Source organism: Bufo bufo, chromosome 1 (assembly GCF_905171765.1).
Source record: "Bufo bufo chromosome 1, aBufBuf1.1, whole genome shotgun sequence".
NCBI classification, from domain to species: Eukaryota; Metazoa; Chordata; class Amphibia; order Anura; family Bufonidae; genus Bufo; species Bufo bufo.
Window position 1 is genome coordinate 296,289,939 of NC_053389.1, and position 24,028 is coordinate 296,313,966.

The 24,028-nt window shown below is 44.7% G+C and overlaps 2 protein-coding genes across 2 annotated transcripts in view; both read right to left on the reverse strand.

The window, feature by feature from the left end:
- The window catches only part of LOC121008305 (E3 ubiquitin-protein ligase RNF213-like), a 393,898-nt gene extending 371,108 nt beyond the window's left edge, over positions 1-22,790 (reverse strand). Inside the window, exons 1-3 of the mRNA XM_040440760.1 lie at positions 22,772-22,790; positions 22,376-22,569; positions 9,651-9,806 (exon numbers count right to left, since the gene is read on the reverse strand). Of these exons, the coding sequence (XP_040296694.1) occupies positions 9,651-9,752 (102 nt within the window). The 5' untranslated portion in view covers positions 9,753-9,806; positions 22,376-22,569; positions 22,772-22,790. The remainder of the gene's footprint in view (positions 1-9,650; positions 9,807-22,375; positions 22,570-22,771) is intronic.
- Positions 22,791-23,365: 575 nt separating this feature from the next.
- The window catches only part of LOC121005804 (E3 ubiquitin-protein ligase RNF213-like), a 407,639-nt gene continuing 406,976 nt past the window's right edge, over positions 23,366-24,028 (reverse strand). The window contains exons 24-25 of the mRNA XM_040438594.1: positions 23,418-23,912; positions 23,366-23,374 (exon numbers count right to left, since the gene is read on the reverse strand). Coding sequence (XP_040294528.1) covers positions 23,366-23,374; positions 23,418-23,912 — 504 coding nt within the window. The remainder of the gene's footprint in view (positions 23,375-23,417; positions 23,913-24,028) is intronic.

Here is a 24,028-nt window from a genome sequence, read left to right on the forward strand (position 1 = left end):
GGATGATCAGGGAGTCTATATGGGGTGATCACCCCCCCTGGAAGGCTCCAGGGAGACGCCTGTATGTGTTTTGCGGATCCGATCCATCTATCAGTGGATCCGTAAAAATCATGCGGACATCTGAATGGAGCTTTACAGGGGGTTGATCAATGACAGGGGTGTAATCAATGACAGGGGGGTGATCAGGGAGTCTATATGGGGTGATAACCACAGTCATTGATCACGCCCCTGTAAGGCTTCATTCAGACGTCGTATGCAGTTTGCGGATCCGATCCATTTATCAGTGGATCCGTAAAAATCATGCGGACATCTGAATGGAGCTTTACAGGGGGTTGATCAATGACAGGGGTGTAATCAATGACAGGGGGGTGATCAGGGAGTCTATATGGGGTGATCACCACAGTCATTGATCACGCCCCTGTAAGGCTTCATTCAGACGCCCGTATGCGTTTTGCGGATCCGATCCATTTATCAGTGGATCCGTAAAAATCATGCGGACATCTGAATGGAGCTTTACAGGGGGTTGATCAATGACAGGGGTGTAATCAATGACAGGGGGGTGATCAGGGAGTCTATATGGGGTGATCACCACAGTCATTGATCACGCCCCTGTAAGGCTTCATTCAGACGCCCGTATGCGTTTTGCGGATCCGATCCATCTATCAGTGGATCCGTAAAAATCATGCGGACATCTGAATGGAGCTTTACAGGGGGTTGATCAATGACAGGGGTGTAATCAATGACAGGGGGGTGATCAGGGAGTCTATATGGGGTGATCACCACAGTCATTGATCATGCCCCTGTAAGGCTTCATTCAGACGTCCGTATGCGTTTTGCGGATCCGATCCATTTATCAGTGGATCCGTAAAAATCATGCGGACATCTGAATGAAGCTTTACAGGGGGTTGATCAATGACAGGGGTGTAATCAATGACAGGGGGGTGATCAGGGAGTCTATATGGGGTGATCACCACAGTCATTGATCACGCCCCTGTAAGGCTTCATTCAGACGTCCGTATGCGTTTTGCAGATCCGATCCATCTATCAGTGGATCCGTAAAAATCATGTGGACATCTGAATGGAGCTTTACAGGGGGTTGATCAATGACAGGGGTGTAATCAATGACAGGGGGGTGATCAGGGAGTCTATATGGGGTGATCACCACAGTCATTGATCATGCCCCTGTAAGGCTTCATTCAGACGTCCGTATGCGTTTTGCGGATCCGATCCATTTATCAGTGGATCCGTAAAAATCATGCGGACATCTGAATGAAGCTTTACAGGGGGTTGATCAATGACAGGGGTGTAATCAATGACAGGGGGGTGATCAGGGAGTCTATATGGGTGATCACCACAGTCATTGATCACGCCCCTGTAAGGCTTCATTTAGACGTCCGTATGCGTTTTGCGGATCCGATCCATTTATCAGTGGATCCGTAAAAATCATGCGGACATCTGAATGAAGCTTTACAGGGGGTTGATCAATGACAGGGGTGTAATCAATGACAGGGGGGTGATCAGGGAGTCTATATGGGGTGATCACCACAGTCATTGATCACGCCCCTGTAAGGCTTCATTCAGACGTCCGTATGCGTTTTGCAGATCCGATCCATCTATCAGTGGATCCGTAAAAATCATGTGGACATCTGAATGGAGCTTTACAGGGGGTTGATCAATGACAGGGGTGTAATCAATGACAGGGGGGTCATCAGGGAGTCTATATGGGGTAATCACCACAGTCATTGATCATGCCCCTGTAAGGCTTCATTCAGACGTCCGTATGCGTTTTGCGGATCCGATCCATTTATCAGTGGATCCGTAAAAATCATGCGGACATCTGAATGAAGCTTTACAGGGGGTTGATCAATGACAGGGGTGTAATCAATGACAGGGGGGTGATCAGGGAGTCTATATGGGTGATCACCACAGTCATTGATCACGCCCCTGTAAGGCTTCATTTAGACGTCCGTATGCGTTTTGCGGATCCGATCCATCTATCAGTGGATCCGTAAAAATCATGCGGACATCTGAATGGAGCTATACAGGGGGTTGATCAATGACAGGGAGGTAATCAATGACAGGGGGGTGATCAGGGAGTCTATATGGGGTGATCAGGGGTGATCAAGGGTGAATAAGGGGTTAATAAGTGACAGGGGGGGGTGTAGTGTAGTGGTGCTTGGTGCAACATATTTACTGAGCTACCTGTGTCCTCTGGTGGTCGATCCAAACAAAGGGGACCACCAGAGGACCAGGTAGCAGGTATATTAGACGCTGTTATCAAAACAGCGTCTAATATACCTGTTAGGGGTTAAAAAAAACACATCTCCAGCCTGCCAGCGAACGATCGCCGCTGGCAGGCTGGAGATCCACTCTCTTACCTTCCGTTCCTGTGAACGCGCGCGCCTGTGTGCGCGCGTTCACAGGAAATCTCGCGTCTCGCGAGAGGACGCGCCGGCGCGTCCACCCAGAAGAGCAGGGCCGCCGCAAAGACGCAATCCTGCGTACGGCGGTCCTGAGGAGGTTAAAACCCCTGTATGTAGAGGGGGTATCTCACACGGTCTGAACCAGTGTAGGCCTGAATTCAATATTGGTGCACCAAATGGCAGTATTTAAAATCTCTGAATGTAACCCAAATGTATTAAGGGTGTATCTCACAATGACATTTGCATCAAAGGCTGCCAACTAAATTTTTGTGCCCAAACGAGTGTTTATTTAACAACTGAATTTGACTGCATATATAAGCCTGTAATTTCACACGTGCTGATGCTGCGAGGCCTGAAAATTGTGTTTTTTGTCAAAAAAGTGTGTTTTTCAAACCCCAGAAAATGATGTTTGTATTTCTAGCTTAAATTGCACACTGACTAATCCAGATGTTGTAGATTGCCAAAAAAGTGTTTTTTTAGTAACAGAATATGAAAGCTGTACAGATTAAACTTGAATTTAACACTTGCAGTGTGTTTTTAAAACCCCAGAAAATGATGGGTGTATTTCTACCTTAAATTGCACACTCACTAATCCAGATGTTGTAGTTTGCCAAAAAAAAAAAGGTGACTTGCAATGTCCCAAAAGCTCAGATGCAGTGCTAATTCACTGAGCTTGCATAAAATGGCCGCCGCCGCCACCCACCTAACTAACAGAATTATAAAAGTTTTTTTTTTGTTGGTCAATATGAATATGAAAGCTGTTGTTTTCTGTGACATATACAGTACTCCATCCGAAAACTGTTTCTTTAGCATAAATTTAAATAATCTGGGCCTAATCTAGTGTCCATAGTGTGTTGTTTTCTGTGACATATACAGTACACCATCCGAAAACTGTTTCTTTAGGGCAAATTTAACTAATCTGGGCCTAATCTAGTGTCCATAGTGTTTGGCTTTCTGTGACATATACAGTACGCCATCCGAAAACTGTTTCTTTAGAGTAAATTTAAATAATCAGGGGCCAGCCCTCATCTACTGTCTCTGTAGTGTGTGCGTGTAATACACATCCGTGACATATACAGTACTCCATCCGAAAACTGTTTCTTTAGCATAAATTTAAATAATCAGGGGCCTAATCTAGTGCCCATAGTGTGTGGCTTTCTGTGACATTTACAGTACGCCCTCCGAAAACTGTTTCTTTATGGCAAATTTAACTAATCTGGGCCTAATATAGTGTCCATATTCTGTGGGTTTCAGTGACATACTGTCCAGCATGAGAAAACTGTGTCTTTAGCGGACTGTAAAACAATCTGCGCCACATCTATTGATGAAATCAATAATATGAAGAAGGCGAGCACTAAGGGACGGGGAAGCGGGCGTGATGCTGATGGTGCATTCAGAGGCCGTGGCCCTGGGCGCAATGAAACTGTGCCTGCTGCCAGTGCACCAGAAAATAAAAAGCATCCACCATACCCAGCTTTATGTCCAACTTAACTGGGCGGCGCAAGACAACACTGTCCAAGTTGAAAAAGTGCAAACAGTTGGTCGGTTGGATTGCTGAAGATGATGCTTCCAGTCGGTTAAGCACCATCCTCTCTTCCACCAAGTCCAGTCTCTGTAGCCAAGAGTCTGGTCAACCGAATCCTCACTCTGATCATCCTTCCTCCCACCATGGAGAGGCTTGCCAAACGAGTGATTCCCACACTCGGATATTCCGAGGAGCTCTTTCCAGCGCCACTATTAGATTTGGCCCTCGCGCCCAGCACGCTTGAAGAGGGACCTGAGATATTGTGCCCTGATTCCCAACCTCTTGATCCTTCACAGTCTCAAGAAGATGACGGTGGTAAATGGCAATCATTCGTTCACGAGCCGAGCGAGGACAGCAGTACAGAGGGGGAGGGATCCACAGCACCGCAACAGGCTGGAAGAGTCAGTGGGGTTGCAAAAGGGAGAAGTCGGCCCACACCAAACAGGCCCACAACCGTTCCACCGAGCACTCCTATGCGTAAATCTACCCTGCCAAGGAGTAGGTGTTCCGCACTCTGGCGCTTTTTTGAGGAAAGTGCAGACGACAAAAGAGTAGTAGTTTGCAACCTGTGCCGTACCAAAATGAGCCGGGGCGTAAACACTAGCAACCTCACCACAGCATGATCTGCCACATGGCATCCAAGCACCCTAACAAGTGGGCTGAATGCCTGGGTCCACAATCTGCGTCTGCGGGTCATAGCACTGCCTCCTCTTCCCATGTGTTATTCACTGCTGGCTAATCCCCTGTCGAAGGCGCAGGCCCGGATGCCCCTCGTCCTGCATCTGGACCTTTGCATGAACCATCAGCAACAACATCCACTTGCCTGTCCCAGCGCAGCGTCCAAATGTCCATAACACAATCATTTGAATGCAAGCGCAAATACCCACCCACCCACAGGCCATAGCACTAAATGCGCAACTTTCTAAATTACTGGCCCTTGAAATGTTGCCATCATTGTGGACCCTGAGGCCTTCCACAGCCTTATGTCGGCGGCCGTCCCTCGGTATGCAGTCCCTAGCCGCCACTATTTTTCACGGTGTGCCATGCCCGTCTTACACCAGCATGTGTCCCAGAACATCACCCGTGCCCTGACCAATGCAGTTACTGGGAAGGTCCACTTAACCACGGACACATGGACAAGTGCTAGTGGCCAGGGACGCTACATTTCCCTGTGCGCACACTGGGTGAATGTAGTGGAGGCCGGGAGTGAGTCGTACCCAGGATTGCGGGCCCTACGTCCATCAGGGTCTCCGCCAGCAGATAGGTTACTGGCTCCAACCCCCACTTCTCATCCTCCGCCGCCTCCTCCTCCACTTCCACCTCCAGCAGCAGTCAGCCATCAGTCGGTAGCTGGAAGCAGTGTAGCACTTCTGTGGGTAAGCGTCAACAGGCCGTAGTGAAGTTGATCTGCTTAGGGGACAAACAGCACACCGCCGCAGAGCTGTGGCAGAGTATAAGAGACCAGACTGAGCTGTGGCTCTCGCCACTCAACCTACAACCAGGCATGGTTGTGTCCGACAATGGCCGTAACTTGGTGGCGGCTTTGGAACTCGGCAACCTGACACACATCCCATGCCTAGCCCACGTCTTAAACTTAGTGGTTCAGCCGTTTTTAAAAACCTACCCCAATTTGCCAGAGCTACTAGTGAAGACGCGCCGCGTGTGTACCCATTTCCGCAAGTCGTCCACAGCTTCAGCCGGTTTGTCAACGCTGTAGCAGCGCTTGCGGCTTCCAGCTCACTGACTGTTGTGCGATGTGAGCACGCGCTGGAACTCTACATTCCACATGTTGGTCAGGCTTTGTGAGCAGCAGAGGGCAGTTGTGGAATACCAGCTGCAACATGGTCGTCGCCTTTCGAGTCAACTGCCACTATTCACAAGCGAGGATGATGTCAGTGAGGTTTTAGAAAACTTTGATGAATCCACACAGATGGTTAGTTGCGATAACGCTATTATCAGTGTAACCATCCAACTGCTGTGTCTACTCAAACGATCGCTGCTCACAATTAAGGACGACGCTCTGAATGTGACAGACGAGGAAATGGGGGAGGACATTACACAGGGTGATAGCCAAACCACCCACAGTTCGTCTTCTCAGCGCAAATTGGACCATGAAGAGGAGGAGGAGCTGGAGACAGTTGCCTCTGCTACAGCAATGGAACTTTAATGCCATCTGTTCAGCGTGGATGGGCAGAAGAGGAGGAGGAGAAGGAGGATGAGGAGATGGAGAGTCATCCTGATGTCGACATCGACGTCTTGCCTGTTGGTACTCTGGCACACATGGCTGACTTCATGTTAGGCTGCCTTTCCCGCAACCCTCGCGTTATTTGCATTTTAGATAACACGGATTACTGTGTTCACCCTTCTCGACCCCCGCTACAAACAGAACTTCTCATCTCTAATTATTTTGGTGGAGAGGACGAGTAAAACGGTGCAATACAAGAAGGTACTTGTTGAGAGATTGCTCCAAAATTTTCCATCTGACAACGCAGCCGGCAGAGTCCGTACTTCCTTAGGCAACTGAGGAAGGGAGACAAGGGGAACACACAGCAGTTTCAAAAAAGGCATGGGACACTTTCATGACACCCTGCCAGTAACCTCACCCTGAAGCGCGGCCTAGTGGTTCAAGGAGTGACAAGTTTTGGAAGATGGTGAAGGAATACATAGCAGACCGTGTCAGCGTCCTAAATGATCCCTCAGTGCCTTACAACTACTGGGTGTGCAAGCTGGACACGTGGCACGAACTTGCGCTCTACGGCTTGGAGTTGCTGGCCTGCCCTGCCGCCAGTGGTTGTCTGAGCGTGTATTTAGTGCTACTGGTGGAATTATAACAGATAAGCGTATCCGCTTGTCCACTGGCAATGCTGACAGGTTGACTCAGATAAAAATGGCCTGGATTGCCCCTGGCTTCTCAACTCCACCAGAGTAGAGCTGAGCTGATAATGAACATAAAGGCAATTTCAATCTATCATTTATAATGTACTCAATCTACTGTAGTGTATTCCCATGCACCTTTTCCACCACAAAAAAAAAGAGTATATGGTTGAGTCTTGTTTTCTCCTTCTCCTCATCCAGATTGTATATATTCCCTCCACTCTCATTATTTTAATAGGGTCAGCTCAACTGCAGGCCCTCAACTCAAATAATGTTTTAGAGCGTCAGCTAAACAACATGCACTTGAAAATTATGTTTTAGAGTGTCAGCTGTACAGCATGCACTTGCATATAATGTTTTAGAGCGTCATTTGAACAGCATGCATTCGCATATAATGTTTTAGAGCATTAGCTCACCTGCAGGCACTCGCATATAATGTTTTACAGCGTCAGCTCACCAGCAGGCATTCGCATATAATGTTTTAAAGCGTCAGCTCACCAGCAGGCCCTCGCCCCTAATGTTTTAGAGGGTTAGCTCACCAGCAGGTCTAATGTTTTAGAGGGTCAGCTCAACTGCAGGCCCTCGCATATAATGTTTTACAGGGTCAGCTTAATTGCAGGCCCTCGCATATAATGTTTTACTGGGTCAGCTCAACTGCAGGCCCTCGCATATAATGTTTTATAGGGTCAGCTCAACTGCAGGCCCTTGCATATAATGTTTTACAGGGTCAGCTCAACTGCAGGCCCTCACATATATTCGCATATAATGTTTTAGAGGGTCAGCTCTACTGCAGGCCCTCACATATAATATTTTACAGGGTCCGCTCAACTGCAGGCCCTCACCTACAATCTTTTACAGGGTCAGCTCACCTTCTGATGACGACAGCGAAGTTTTGCCTGTTGGTACTCTGGCAGACATGGCTGACTTCATGTTAGGCTGCCTTTCCCATGACCCGAGCGTTATACACATTTTAGACAACATGGATTACTGGTTGTTCACCCTTCTTGACCCCCACTACAAAGATAACTTGTCATCTCTCATTCCTCTGGTGGAGAGGACAAGCAAAACGGTGCTATACCAGAAGGTCCTTGTTGAAAAATTGCTCCAAAGTTGATTGGGCAGACATCTAAATGGATTGTCACCGTCACAGGGACGTGCGATTGCCTAGAAGTTATCTAGAGTCAACAAAGCAGCAGCAGGCCCTCACCTACAAGTCCAGTCTCAGTAGCCAAGAGTCTGGTACACACAATCCTCACCATAATTAGCACACTGGGTGAACGTTGTGGAGGCCGGGAGCTAGTTGGCTGCTGGCACAAGACTTGCCCTTCAATAGATCCTCGTTAACGGAAAGTGTACTCATTCCAATAACAGGGCCGCTTAGGAGTGCTGTATTGTTATTTATCGTGACTACCTCCCCGAGTTGGGAGTGGGTAATTGCCGTGCGCCTGCTGCCTTCCTTGGATTCTTGTGCTTTACTAACTTGACCCACCCTCTCTGGGTGGTTCACAATTAGGAAAAAAAAGGGGCAAGGAAACAACAGCCAATCAGATTTCAGCCATAGACCTCCCTTGGATGTGGTATCCCTTTCTCAAGCTCCCTCTCCGGCATCGAACCCTGATTCTCCGTTACCCATGGTAGGCGCAGAAAAGAACATGGAAAGTTGATAGGGCAGACATCCAAATGGATCGTGGCAGTCACGGGGACGTGCAATTGCCCAGAGGTCATCTAGAGTCACCAATGTGGCAGCAGGCTCTCGCTCCTAAGGTTTTAGATGGTCAGATCAGCAGGCCCTTGCTCCAAATGTTTTTGAGGGTCACCAGCAGGCCATCAATCATAATTTTTCAAGGGTGTGTATGATGCCCTCCTTTATGTGTAACAAAGGGTGTTTTGGAGTGCCCCACTACCTGAACAATTGTACTACAATGTGAATTAGGCCCTCGTTTATGTGATATACAGGTTGTCGGAGTGCCTCTTGCTTGTAATTTTTTGCAGCACTTGCACTTTATATACAATTGAATATACAGGAGGAAAGAATGTTTCCTAACAATTTTTCCTGTAAAATAGATTTTTTTGGGGGGGTTTTGTGCGTATTTTTGTCTGTAAAAGTGGCGTACAACTCGAACAACATGGTTCCCGGCAGCGACCTGGGAGTCCAAGATACATCCAGACATCGTCCCCATGCTGTTTCCGATCCATTTTGGTGGTGTTTCTGACCTTTTCCAATGGAACAGGCACCCTCCCCTCTTCAGAGCAGGAGGTGCCTGGTTGTCTCCCATTGACTTCCATTATATTCGGGTGATCGGCCGAGCACACGAATATAGCAATGTGTTCGGGCCGAACACACGAACACACGAATACTTTGGTGCTCAATCATCACTACTCACTATATATAAATGCCAGCAGGCTCCACAAGAGTTTCTGAGTGACTCCACAGTAAAAACAGGTGCATTATCCAAAGGCTTTCTCCACTGAACAACTGCAATGTGGCCATAAGCTAAAAGATGGACATGTCCCATAATTACTGTCAGACCCAAAGACCATAATTAAAAAGACATAGGTGGCTAATGAGATCCTTAACAGCTTGTATGATTTTAGAATAAAACGGCTGCTTTAATCCTGAAAATATAGTACTTTTGTCCATTAGTTGGGTCTAGCATTGCTGCTCAGCCCCATTCAAGAAAATAGGACTGCGCTACATTAGCTGATACACCCCATGGACAAGAGTGTCTGTAACAACACAGCCATGTTTTCCTAATCTCACACCACCCTTTTAAGCCATAAGACAAGCAATCAACCAGTAACATTTAAATAAATCAACAACTTCTTACGGATTGAATCTGCTTGGCAAACGTTGTGTTTGAGGATTCCAAAATCTCGACAATGTACAAGTGATTTGTCAAGCGCTTCCATATTCTACCTTCTGAATTCATGAGATATTGCAGAACAAAAAGCTTAAACAGGAATTCTGAAATCCCCTTGTTCACCTGCAACATAAGAAAGTAACATATGAGACAGTACAAATTCTGCCTGTGCGGCGTTACATTTGTCAAGCAGAAATATTAGACATGTACCAAAGAACATGTGTGCCATAGCTATCTCATATATAAAGCTGAGTGTATGTGTGTACACTACGTGCAGAATTATTAGGCAAATGAGTATTTTGACCACATCATCCTCTTTATGCATGTTGTCTTACTCCAAGCTGTATAGGCTCGAAAGCCTACTACCAATTAAGCATATTAGGTGATGTGCATCTCTGTAATGAGAAGGTGGTCTAATGACATCAACACCCTATATCAGGTGTGCATAATTATTAGGCAACTTCCTTTCCTTTGGCAAAATGGGTCAAAAGAAGGACTTGACAGGCTCAGAAAAGTCAAAAATAGTGAGATATCTTGCAGAGGGATGCAGCACTCTTAAAATTGCAAAGCTTCTGAAGCGTGATCATCGAACAATCAAGCGTTTCATTCAAAATAGTCAACAGGGTCGCAAGAAGCGTGTGGAAAAACCAAGGTGCAAAATAACTGCCCATGAACTGAGAAAAGTCAAGCGTGCAGCTGCCAAGATGCCACTTGCCACCAGTTTGGCCATATTTCAGAGCTGCAACATCACTGGAGTGCCCAAAAGCACATGGTGTGCAATACTCAGAGACATGGCCAAGGTAAGAAAGGCTGAAAGACGACCACCACTGAACAAGACACACAAGCTGAAACGTCAAGACTGGGCCAAGAAATATCTCAAGACTGATTTTTCTAAGGTTTTATGGACTGATGAAATGAGAGTGAGTCTTGATGGGCCAGATGGATGGGCCCGTGACTGGATTGGTAAAGGGCAGAGAGCTCCAGTCCGACTCAGACGCCAGCAAGGTGGAGGTGGAGTACTGCTTTGGGCTGGTATCATCAAAGATGAGCTTGTGGGACCTTTTCGGGTTGAGGATGGAGTCAAGCTCAACTCCCAGTCCTACTGCCAGTTTCTGGAAGACACCTTCTTCAAGCAGTGGTACAGGAAGAAGTCTGCATCCTTCAAGAAAAACATGATTTTCATGCAGGACAATGCTCCATCACACGCGTCCAAGTACTCCACAGCGTGGCTGGCAAGAAAGGGTATAAAAGAAGAAAATCTAATGACATGGCCTCCTTGTTCACCTGATCTGAACCCCATTGAGAACCTGTGGTCCATCATCAAATGTGAGAATTACAAGGAGGGAAAACAGTACACCTCTCTGAACAGTGTCTGGGAGGCTGTGGTTGCTGCTGCACGCAATGATGATGGTGAACAGATCAAAACACTGACAGAATCCATGGATGGCAGGCTTTTGAGTGTCCTTGCAAAGAAAGGTGGCTATATTGGTCACTGATTTGTTTTTGTTTTGTTTTTGAATGTCAGAAATGTATATTTGTGAATGTTGAGATGTTATATTGGTTTCACTGGTAAAAATAAATAATTGAAATGGGTATATATTTGTTTTTTGTTAAGTTGCCTAATAATTATGCACAGTAATAGTCACCTGCACACACAGATATCCCCCTAAAATAGCTAAAACTAAAAACAAACTAAAAACTACTTCCAAAAATATTCAGCTTTGATATTAATGAGTTTTTTGGGTTCATTGAGAACATGGTTGTTGTTCAATAATAAAATTAATCCTCAAAAATACAACTTGCCTAATAATTCTGCACTCCCTGTATGTCCGCTAAAGGAATCCGCACCATCGCATTTACAATCTTTGGCACTCAGGTACATCAGGTGTCTGGGAAGGTTTTAGACCTGGTCTCAGCTCTCTAGCATGTACCGTTCCTGAGATATTCCCAAAAAAAGCCTTAGCCAATATAAACCTGGTCACATGACCCTTATCAGCCAATAGAAGCTCGCAGGCCCTTAGTCATCACATACACATAGTTTTACACCAGGTTTCCATAACAACCCAGCCATTTTTCTTCACTGCTGTAGGTCAGCTTTAAAGGGGCAGGGTGCTGTGAATGACACTGGTAAGGGAGCAAAGTGCTGTGGAGGTCACAGTTAAGGGGGCAGGTAGGGTGGCCATTCAGGCCACCCTCAAAAGTCCCCAGGTCCCGCTAAACCACGCCCTGACCGATTAGGTCACGCCCCCTCTCACTCCGCCACCGCCGGGGATTGAAAAAATGAAGGTTAAAATCAACTTCTGTCAGCTGCTGGGGTAAGAGGGAGGGTGACTTTCTCCCTGCAGCTCACGCTCAGACAGCACAGTGCTGCTGTCTCAGAGTGAGCTTTTTAAAAAGACATCCCTGTGTCTGTCCAGGCCCTGCGCCGGTTGGAGGACAGGGAGTCTGAAAGCAGGACTGTCTGGCCTACAACTGGACCTCTGGCCACCATAGGGCAGGCTGCTGTGGAGGTCACAGTTAAGGGGACGGTCCGCTATGGAGGTCAGTGTTAAGGGGCAGATTGCTGTAGAGGCCACTGTTAAGGAGGCGGGGTGTGGTGAAAATCACAATTAATGAGATGGGGTATTGTGGAGGTCACTAATAAAGGGGCGGCCACTGTGGAGGTCACTGTTAAATGGGCGGGATGCTGTGGAGGTCACTGTTAAAGGGGCGTGCACTGTGGAGGTCTCTGTTAAGGGAGCAGGGAACGGTGGAGGTCACAGTTAAGGGGGCGGTCCGCTATGGAGGTCAGTTTTAAGGGCCGGGTACAGGTGACTTTTAAGGGGGCATGGTGTTGTGGAAGTCACATTTTAAGGGAACGGAGCTCTGTGGAGTTCACTGTTTAGGGGGTGGGTTATTGTGGAAATCACTATTAATGAGACTGGGTACTGTGGAGGTTACTAATAAAGGGGCGGCCGCTGTGGAGGTCACTTTTAAAGGGGAGGGTGCTGTGGAGGTCACTGTAAAGGGAGGAGGGGACTGTGGAGGTCACTATTAAAGGGGCAGCGGGGTACTGTGTGGTCACTGTTAAGGGAGCGGGGTACAGTGGAGGTAATTGTTAAGTGTCACGGCCATGGCTATGGCCGTGACTCCTTACCGCATGCGGTTGCCTGCGGTTTAGTTTGTGTGTTCAACCACAGGTGAGGGTCGCTGTGTGTGGCCTCACTTGTGGTTGCCGCGGGCAACTAGTTGTGTTCTGTTATTGTCAGCAGAGCAGCCTGAGCGGTGCTAGGCAGCTTGCTGCTTTGGCATGCGGTCTCACCTGACTTCCTTTGTCAGGTGTGTGTGTGTGTGTGTGTATGTTATTCTTTTTCATAGACCCTTTTGGACCCAGGATTTTGAAATTATATGGTTCAGATAGCCTGAGGCTACAAAGCTCCTGTTTCTGGTCAGGTAAAACGTAACGTTTATTTCTATCAATAAAACTAATACAGAACAGGAGAAAGAAAAGAAAGAAAATGCTTTTTAAAATGTAAAGGTGCTGTGATGATACTATCGGCAGTAAACTGGGATATGATTCCCATAAGTGCGTCCTGAATTGCTTTGGGATGATTCCCTCTAACGCCACCTAAAATATCACTGCTGCCACATAGAGTGTTCAGGGATAACCTTATATATATCGCTGGGGAAGGAGTCCCTATTTTCGCCACTCTGAGTGCAGCCGCTGCCGCTAGTGCGTCCAAGTATAGTGAGTCTGCAGATCTCACTACTCAGACGCAGTATCTATCATACACCTGATTTAAAAAATCAAGCTAGAGCTCCCCCAACATGTTTCGCCACTAGATGTGGCTTCATCAGGGGATGGAGCTACTGTCAACACGAGTGCTTCGTAAGTAGATGCTTATAACTGCTAGGGGTGGGCTGTTAGGCATCCTCTGCCCAATCCCTGCTCAGAACTCGTGTGGCAGCATGATCATCCTATCCGGTACCTTAGAAGCTTCTCTTCCATCATATATTCGCGTCCCCCCTTCAAGTGCGCATGCGTCAGAACTTAGAAGATTTTTCCTCCCTTATTCCTCCATATACCTTTTGCGCATGCGTCAATACTTCTATTCGAGTCCTATTCGGCAACATCTACTGCGCATGCCCCCATACTTAGAGATTTTTTTGTGTGTCTCTTGCTCTCCGGTATAGTTCCAGATGTCTATTGGGCATGTGTGAATACTCTACCTCCGGTTCTTTTTCTTAGGTCACTAGTGCGCATGTCTTGGGACATAGATTATTAACATTGCCTTTGCAGTTCGTCCCACATTCTTTGACATACCCTCTCTGTGTGTAAGGTTGCGCATGCTCTCTGCTTTTTAATCTAGGTAGGGTATCCACGCATGCGCCGGCACTTTGAAATTTATATCTCTGTTATATTTGCAGCTCGACTTGCCTGGCAATTTGAGTTTTGCCACCTTGTTCTTCTTCATATATCCCTGTTTATTTTAAAGATGCACGGTCAAGGTGTAATAGAACTTTATATGCATACTATTTATGATATTCTTCATGTATAGCTATACATCTTTTATATGGATTATTTTTACACAATAGATTCTACAACATTTCTAGTGCTGAATCGGGTCACAATTCACGGGTACCACTATATATGCTCCAAGAGCCTGTATTGATGTCAAGTTATATCTAATAGTACCTTGATAGGGACACAATGTTATGGCTTGTCTGCTGTCCATATATATATAGGGGCTTAGTTCTTACATAACTTTAGTTGTGCAATTTAATATCTTCTTATTATTCATTTTCTCCTCAATTTTTACCAGGAAGGGAGAAGCGTTTTTTACAAGATACCGGAAAGGATTGATTTCCTCCTTCGTTTTCTCCAGGTAAGTTAACCTTATATTTTTATTTTTCCTATTCTTTAATTATTTATATCAATATTCATTCCAATATTTCTACATTCAAGAAATAAATTGTCCCTATAGTTTCATTGGCTAATAGCGTTATTATATTAACTAAGGGATTATTTTGAGGTCTTTTGTTGGTATACTCTTTCCTTTTTCCTGCTTTTGCAGAGAAAAAAGGGAGGAAAACATCTATTTCCTATTTTTATTTTTATAGTCAGATAAAAGCCGTAAAGGAGAACCCTTCATTTAGTCCTTGTGGACTCATTGTGTCCAATCTGTGTATCCACCTAGCCTCGCTCTGCAACAGTTTTTTATCAAGGCTACCTCCTCTTGGTCCTAGAAATATTTTCTCTATACCCCAGAAGCGCAGTACTGTACTCTTGTTGTTATGAAAGTACTTAATGTGTCTTGCTATTGCTGTGTCTTTACCTGTTTCTATGGTACTTAGGTGGCCCGATATTCGACGTCGCAACTCCTGTGTGGTCTTGCCCACATAGAGTTTTGGACAAGGGCAAGAAGCTAGGTAGATCACTCCTTGTGTTTTGCAGGTGATCAGTTGCCTTATCTCATACTCCTTTTTATCCACAGGGTTAACATATTTCTTGATGCGTGGAACAAACCTGCAAAAGGAACAGTCCCCGCATGGAGCTGATCCACGGTATTTCTCAACTCTTCTGCCGGATTTGGCTCCTTCTTCCATGAGGTGGCTATGGACCAGTTGGTCCTTAAGATTGGGACCTCGTCTGTATGTAACTGACGGATTAATGGTAAGTACCATATTAAGGTCTCTGTCTGATCTTATTATATGCCAATGTTTTTTTAGAATACTGTAGATTTCATTATTGTATCCATCGAAGGTCCCTATGCATCTGATGGTGTCATTTCTTTTAGATGATGTATCTTTTAAAAGATCTTCTCTCTTTGTTTTATTAGCTCGATTATATGCATTTTTCAAAGATCTTTTGGGGTAACCCCTTTTGCTGAACCTTTGAAGCAGTTGTTGACTCTCCCGGGAAAAGGAGGCTTCATCCGAGCAGTTACGACGTGCTCTCAAGTATTGGCCTATAGGGATCCCTTTCTTCAGGGAAACTGGATGCCAACTGTTCCAATGCAGGTAACTGTTTGTCGATGTTGGTTTCCTAAAGACCTCTGTCACCAACTGCCCTCCCTCTGTTTTTTTTATTTTTAAGTCCAGAAACACTATCTCATGATCTTGAATTTCATGTGTATATTTCATACCTATATTATTTCGGTTTAACGTCTGGACAAATTCCTGAAACAGTGTACGGTCACCATCCCACAGGATCAAGATGTCGTCTATATATCTGCCCCAAAAAATAATGTGGCAGATATACGACGACATCTCCTCCGTAAAGACGTGACAATTCTCCCACCACCCTAAAAATAAATTTGCGTAGGTTGGGGCGCAAGACGTCCCCATCGCAGTGCCATTAATTTGTTTATAATATTGTCCTTGAAAGACAAAATAATTGTGCTCTAATATAAATTTAAGTGATAATAATACAAAATTATTGTGCCTATTAAAGTTTTGACTACGGGTGCTCAAATAATATTCAGCTGCGTGTATCCCCAGTGAGTGTTGAATGTTGCTATAAAGTGATTTGACATCAAGACTGGCTAAAAAAGTGCCTTCTGTAATTGTGATGTCGTTTATTTTAAGAAGGAGGTCTTTGGTATCTCTTATATAAGAGGGTAAGGTGGTAACAAAAGGTCGTAGGATTTGATCGATATATTCACTTAAGGCTTGTGTTAAGTTGTCATTGCCAGACACAATGGGTCTACCTGGTACTGGTTTTCTGTTCTTATGCACCTTCGGTAGTGAGTAGAAGGTAGAGATCATAGGGTTTTTATTAAAAAGGTATTGATATTCTTCCTTGGTTATTACGTTAGTCTGGAGGGCTTCCTGTAATAGATTTTTCAAGTCATTCAAATATTCCCTTGTGGGGTCATTGGGCAGAAGTTGATACGTCTGCTTGTCTCCTAAGAGTTTTAATACCATATCTATATAGTCATTTCGGTCTTGAATAACTATATTGCCCCCTTTATCACTGGGTTTAATTATGATCCTCTCATTCTTTTTTAGGGTTGCTAGGGCTTCTTGTTCCTGAGTGTTCAAATTTGGTTCGATATGTTCCTTCCTCATCTGTAATGATTTGATGTCTTGCGTGACCAGCTGTACAAAGGTCTCTATTTCTTGGAATTGTGTAAATTGTGGTGTAATTTTTGATCTGGGTTTCAAGGTCTTGCGCCCCAACCTACGCAAATTTATTTTTAGGGTGGTGGGAGAATTGTCACGTCTTTACGGAGGAGATGTCGTCGTATATCTGCCAAATTATTTTTTGGGGCAGATATATAGACGACATCTTGATCCTGTGGGATGGTGACCGTACACTGTTTCAGGAATTTGTCCAGACGTTAAACCGAAATAATATAGGTATGAAATATACACATGAAATTCAAGATCATGAGATAGTGTTTCTGGACTTAAAAATAAGAAAAACAGAGGGAGGGCAGTTGGTGACAGAGGTCTTTAGGAAACCAACATCGACAAACAGTTACCTGCATTGGAACAGTTGGCATCCAGTTTCCCTGAAGAAAGGGATCCCTATAGGCCAATACTTGAGAGCACGTCGTAACTGCTCGGATGAAGCCTCCTTTTCCCGGGAGAGTCAACAACTGCTTCAAAGGTTCAGCAAAAGGGGTTACCCCAAAAGATCTTTGAAAAATGCATATAATCGAGCTAATAAAACAAAGAGAGAAGATCTTTTAAAAGATACACCATCTAAAAGAAATGACACCATCAGATGCATAGGGACCTTCGATGGATACAATAATGAAATCTACAGTATTCTAAAAAAACATTGGCATATAATAAGATCAGACAGAGACCTTAATATGGTACTTACCATTAATCCGTCAGTTACATACAGACGAGGTCCCAATCTTAAGGACCAACTGGTCCATAGCCACCTCATGGAAGAAGGAGCCAAATCCGGCAGAAGAGTTGAGAAATACCGTGGATCAGCTCCATGCGGGGACTGTTCCTTTTGCAGGTTTGTTCCACGCATCAAGAAATATGTTAACCCTGTGGATAAAAAGGAGTATGAGATAAGGCAACTGATCACCTGCAAAACACAAGGAGTGATCTACCTAGCTTCTTGCCCTTGTCCAAAACTCTATGTGGGCAAGACCACACAGGAGTTGCGACGTCGAATATCGGGCCACCTAAGTACCATAGAAACAGGTAAAGACACAGCAATAGCAAGACACATTAAGTACTTTCATAACAACAAGAGTACAGTACTGCGCTTCTGGGGTATAGAGAAAATATTTCTAGGACCAAGAGGAGGTAGCCTTGATAAAAAACTGTTGCAGAGCGAGGCTAGGTGGATACACAGATTGGACACAATGAGTCCACAAGGACTAAATGAAGGGTTCTCCTTTACGGCTTTTATCTGACTATAAAAATAAAAATAGGAAATAGATGTTTTCCTCCCTTTTTTCTCTGCAAAAGCAGGAAAAAGGAAAGAGTATACCAACAAAAGACCTCAAAATAATCCCTTAGTTAATATAATAACGCTATTAGCCAATGAAACTATAGGGACAATTTATTTCTTGAATGTAGAAATATTGGAATGAATATTGATATAAATAATTAAAGAATAGGAAAAATAAAAATATAAGGTTAACTTACCTGGAGAAAACGAAGGAGGAAATCAATCCTTTCCGGTATCTTGTAAAAAACGCTTCTCCCTTCCTGGTAAAAATTGAGGAGAAAATGAATAATAAGAAGATATTAAATTGCACAACTAAAGTTATGTAAGAACTAAGCCCCTATATATATATGGACAGCAGACAAGCCATAACATTGTGTCCCTATCAAGGTACTATTAGATATAACTTGACATCAATACAGGCTCTTGGAGCATATATAGTGGTACCCGTGAATTGTGACCCGATTCAGCACTAGAAATGTTGTAGAATCTATTGTGTAAAAATAATCCATATAAAAGATGTATAGCTATACATGAAGAATATCATAAATAGTATGCATATAAAGTTCTATTACACCTTGACCGTGCATCTTTAAAATAAACAGGGATATATGAAGAAGAACAAGGTGGCAAAACTCAAATTGCCAGGCAAGTCGAGCTGCAAATATAACAGAGATATAAATTTCAAAGTGCCGGCGCATGCGTGGATACCCTACCTAGATTAAAAAGCAGAGAGCATGCGCAACCTTACACACAGAGAGGGTATGTCAAAGAATGTGGGACGAACTGCAAAGGCAATGTTAATAATCTATGTCCCAAGACATGCGCACTAGTGACCTAAGAAAAAGAACCGGAGGTAGAGTATTCACACATGCCCAATAGACATCTGGAACTATACCGGAGAGCAAGAGACACACAAAAAAATCTCTAAGTATGGGGGCATGCGCAGTAGATGTTGCCGAATAGGACTCGAATAGAAGTATTGACGCATGCGCAAAAGGTATATGGAGGAATAAGGGAGGAAAAATCTTCTAAGTTCTGACGCATGCGCACTTGAAGGGGGGACGCGAATATATGATGGAAGAGAAGCTTCTAAGGTACCGGATAGGATGATCATGCTGCCACACGAGTTCTGAGCAGGGATTGGGCAGAGGATGCCTAACAGCCCACCCCTAGCAGTTATAAGCATCTACTTACGAAGCACTCGTGTTGACAGTAGCTCCATCCCCTGATGAAGCCACATCTAGTGGCGAAACATGTTGGGGGAGCTCTAGCTTGATTTTTTAAATCAGGTGTATGATAGATACTGCGTCTGAGTAGTGAGATCTGCAGACTCACTATACTTGGACGCACTAGCGGCAGCGGCTGCACTCAGAGTGGCGAAAATAGGGACTCCTTCCCCAGCGATATATATAAGGTTATCCCTGAACACTCTATGTGGCAGCAGTGATATTTTAGGTGGCGTTAGAGGGAATCATCCCAAAGCAATTCAGGACGCACTTATGGGAATCATATCCCAGTTTACTGCCGATAGTATCATCACAGCACCTTTACATTTTAAAAAGCATTTTCTTTCTTTTCTTTCTCCTGTTCTGTATTAGTTTTATTGTGTGTATGTTATGCACGTTGTATGTCTGTGTGCACTTTGTTAATGTTGTGTGTGCACTAGGACTCTTCCCTTCACTGTGGCTGCCCGTGGCAACGTTTGGTTAGTGTGTACATGTGGTGGCAGTGTCCCGGCCTTCGGGCTGACTCCCAGGACATGGTAGCCACCCATGTCGTTGCCTGCGGCAACAGCCACAGTGTGACCTTCGTTTGGACCCTTTAAGTGGTGTTTTCCCTTCCCTGGTGTTGGAAGGGTTAACTCCCTTTCTGTGTGTGTGAGACACTGGGTGTGTCTGTGTGGGTGTGGCCTCTTAGGCCTATAAAGCCTCAGTGTTTGGCATGTCTCAGTGGGTTGCTTCAGCCATGTGTAGCTGGAGCAGCCTCCTGTGTATATCACCTGCCAGTGGGGGCCACCCTTGTGGTCATAGCTTTATCTGTGAACTTTATTGCATGATGTTCAGTTGATGTTTCCCTTTGTTTCCTGTTTTGTGCAACTATGGATTTCCTGGTTACCTGTGTGTTATGTGTGCTATGTCCCTTTGTGTTCTGTGGACATGAGTAGTGCATGCATGGGTTCCAGTCAGTGTGGCTGTGACAGGTACGTGTGGAACTTGTTTAGTTTGCCTGTCATATCTGTATGTTGTATGTGTTCCCCCATTCCTTGCAGCTTGGCCAGTGAGACCCCTGTTCCTCCGTGTTCAGAAGGAACAGGCTGTCTTACCCTGACTCCTAGTTCAGGGACCGGACGGAGGGTGAGTTAGGGATCCGAGGTTCCTGAGCATGGGCTCTCCTACCTTCAAGGTCGGCCCATGCAGCTAGGAGTTAGGGTCAGGTTAGGGATGTGTTAGGAGGTGACCTGCTCCCTAATCCTGTTGTCCTGGCCGAGCCGCTTTACATCTTCTGGCATCGCACGGCTGAGGATTTCCCCCATCCTCAGCCGTGACATTAAGGGAGAGGGGTATTGTGGCAGTCACTGTTAAAGGGGCAGTCCCTGTGGCGGTCTCTGTTAAGGGGGCCGGGAATGGTGGGGGTCAGCTAAGTGGATTGTAACCTATGGTCAGTGTTAAGGGACGGGTGCTGTAGAGGTCACTGTTAAGGGAGCAGGCCCTTGTGGAGGTCACTGTCAAGGGGGTGGGGTGCTGTGGAACTAACTGTTAAAGGGGCAGGCTGCTGTAAAGGTCAAAAGTAAGGGGACAGGCTGCTGTGGGGGTCCCTGTTAAGGGGGCGGGGTACTGTAGATGTCACTGTTATAGTGGATACTGTCGATATCTTTTAACGACACACACAAACATTAAATGAAATATACCCGTGCAAAGCCGGGTTCTTCTGTTAGTCTAATATATAAGGCTGAGTGTATGTATGCATGTCCACTAAAGGGATACCACACAGTCGCATTTACAATCATAAAATTTTGCACAGCCACCTCCTGTGACTCGGGGAACGTCATAGACTATGTTTCTATTTTTTTTGTGGAAATTTTCACCCCGCGCTTTCCAATTATTTGTAAAAAAAATATGCTTAGTAACCTAACTGCCAAACTACAGGAGCCATTGTCTGTTGTCTGTTGTGGCAGTTAGCCTGGATATTCATCAGGTTGCATATAGCAACCAATCACAGCTTAGCTTCTATTTTGCTACAGGTCATTAATATGAGCTCTGATTGGTTGCTATATGCAACGAAGGACATTCTTGGTATAAGGGTACTTTAACACTAGCGTTTTTCTTTTCCGGCATAGAGTTCCGTCCTAGGGGCTCTATACCGGAAAATAACTGATCAGTTTTATCCCCGTGCATTCTGAATGTAGAGCAATTTATTCAGGATGCATCAGGATATCTTCAGTTCAGTCTTTTTGACTGTTCAGGACGGAGATAATACCGCAGCATGCTACGGTTTTATCTCCGGCCAAAAATCCGGAACACTTGCCGGAATGACGGATCCGGAATTTTTTTTACATAGGAATGTATTAGTGCCGGCATTCAAAATACCACAATGCGCAGACCGAAAAAAATGTGAAAAACATAAATGCCGGATCCATTTTTCCGGATGACACCGGAAAGACGGATCCGGCATTTCATCGCATTTGTAAGACGGATCAGGATCCTGATCAGTCTTAAAATGCCATCAGTTTGCATACGTTTTGACGCATCCAGCAGGCAGTTTCGGCGACAGAACTGCCTGCCGGATTCCTCTGCCGCAAGTGTGAAAGTACCCTAAGTCAGCTTATGTGTGCGTTAATATGATTTTGATTGTGACGCTTATCCAACGTTGTTGTAGAGGCTGATGTAACTCACATGACCTTAAGTGTATACTAATTCTGTGGGGTTTTATATACGGTTAATTAAAAACAATAATGTCATGCTGTGGAGGTCTTTGTTAGGGGAGCGGGTGATGTGTTGTGGAGGTCACTGTTAAAGGAGTGGGCTGCTGTGAAGGTCAAAGTTAAGGGGGTGGGCTGCTATGGAGGTCACATTATAAGGAGGTGGGGCACTGTGGGGGGGTTAGTGTTAAGGGGTGGGGGGCTGTGCAGGTCACTGTTAAGGGGCGGGGTGCTGTAGAGGTCACTGTTATGGGGGATACTGTCGATATCTTTTAATGACACACACAAACATTAAATGAAATAAATGAAATATACCCGTGCGAAGCCGGGTCCTGCTGCTAGTATTCCTATAAAGGTGAAAGTACTTACAGAAGATGTAACATCAATGTGGAATATAATAGGACAATTCTTCAATCTGACGTCAAGAAAAGGCAGCAAAGTGTTTAATACTTTATTTTCATCCACCTCAGGGTTAATAAGCCGGATTGTTTTAAGAACTGGCCTCTCAGTGGTGATGCTTGACACAAGCTTTTGATAAAGCCTTTTTACATACAGAGATTTTCCTGGAAGAAACAGAAAATTAGCAAATAACTACAATCATTACTAGATCGCAATGGAAAAATTTACAATAGATAAATCCCGCTCTGCGAGGGGGCACCATGAATTTTGCACAGTATACGGAGGGCACCTTAGCCACATCAGCGCTAAATTTTAAAGAAGCACCCCAGCAATAGATGATTAATACAAAATCCAAATTCCACTTACCCACTCCTGCTCGTTTGGATGACACAATTCCAGCATTAAGTCCATTCTGAAATACGTGAGCAGCGGAAACAGCTGTACGATCAACAGCAAAATGAGTATGTAGATAACGCTGTATGTTATCAAGGGGTGCATGAGGAATCATGTGCACCTTGTTCTGGCTGAAGACAGAGGGAATATAGCAATGCTCTCGATCCGAATTACATATGATCACTAGATGGTAATGATCATTACTTCGTGCCTGCAGCTGCTGGAATAGCTGCTCTGATTTGTATGCTGTATCATAGTTAAGTTCATCTGCATAGATTAAACTGTAAATCTTCTTGCCATTGTAACCTGGTGTTAGACACCTTCTAAAAAACAAGGCAACTTCTTCAAATGAAGTCTGAGGTGTGCACAGTAACACTTCATCATAAGTTGGTAAAGTCTCAGTAAAGCTGTACATATAGATTGCCAGAGCACAGGACAAGATCTGGGATGAGGGACATAAAACCAAATTGGGACAACCTTCACGTAAACTGGGATGAAACTTGCGCAAAACCCACTTATCATTTTGTTTTGCTAAAGAGGACAAGCATTTACCTAGAACATCTAAATCTAAGCACCCTGGGAAGAGTGAATTCATATAGTTCATAGAATGCTCCCAAACTATTTCAAGCTTCTCCAACACGTTGGCACAGTTTGCAAATTTTAATGCAAAACTCAATCTGTTTAGACAAACCCCAGTAGATCCAGTCTCTGTGTAACAGGACTTTGTGTAAATTTTTTGACACTGGGGTTTAATAAAAGACAACATTACAAGTGCCTCCTCGCTGATATCTCTTCTCTGAAATTCCTGGCACAGGAAAACCAACTGTTCAGCTGTGTAATAGTTTAGGTAGTAAAGCTGAGACCTCTTCTGGTTCATGAATTCCAACCACTTTTCTAACAAGTTCTCCATTGTGCTGCAGATATCTGGAAGTAGACTCGTAGGAGGTCCATGTTCTTCCAGTTTGTCAATACCATTAACATCAAATCTCATGCAAATTCCAGTTGGAGCATCATCTGAACAGTAAATTTCTGCCTTCCAAGTTCTAAATAACATATTTCCAGCTAAATATAGGTAAATAAATGATCTGGACAGCCTCTGCACATTGGAAAAAATCTGGTAAAAAAAAGAAAAAAAAGAAATCAATACATATATTTCTCGACAGGTTGATGCTGCCAAAACCATGTTTAATATGCTGGCTCACAACAGAGAGTAATGTTTTACTCACGTCG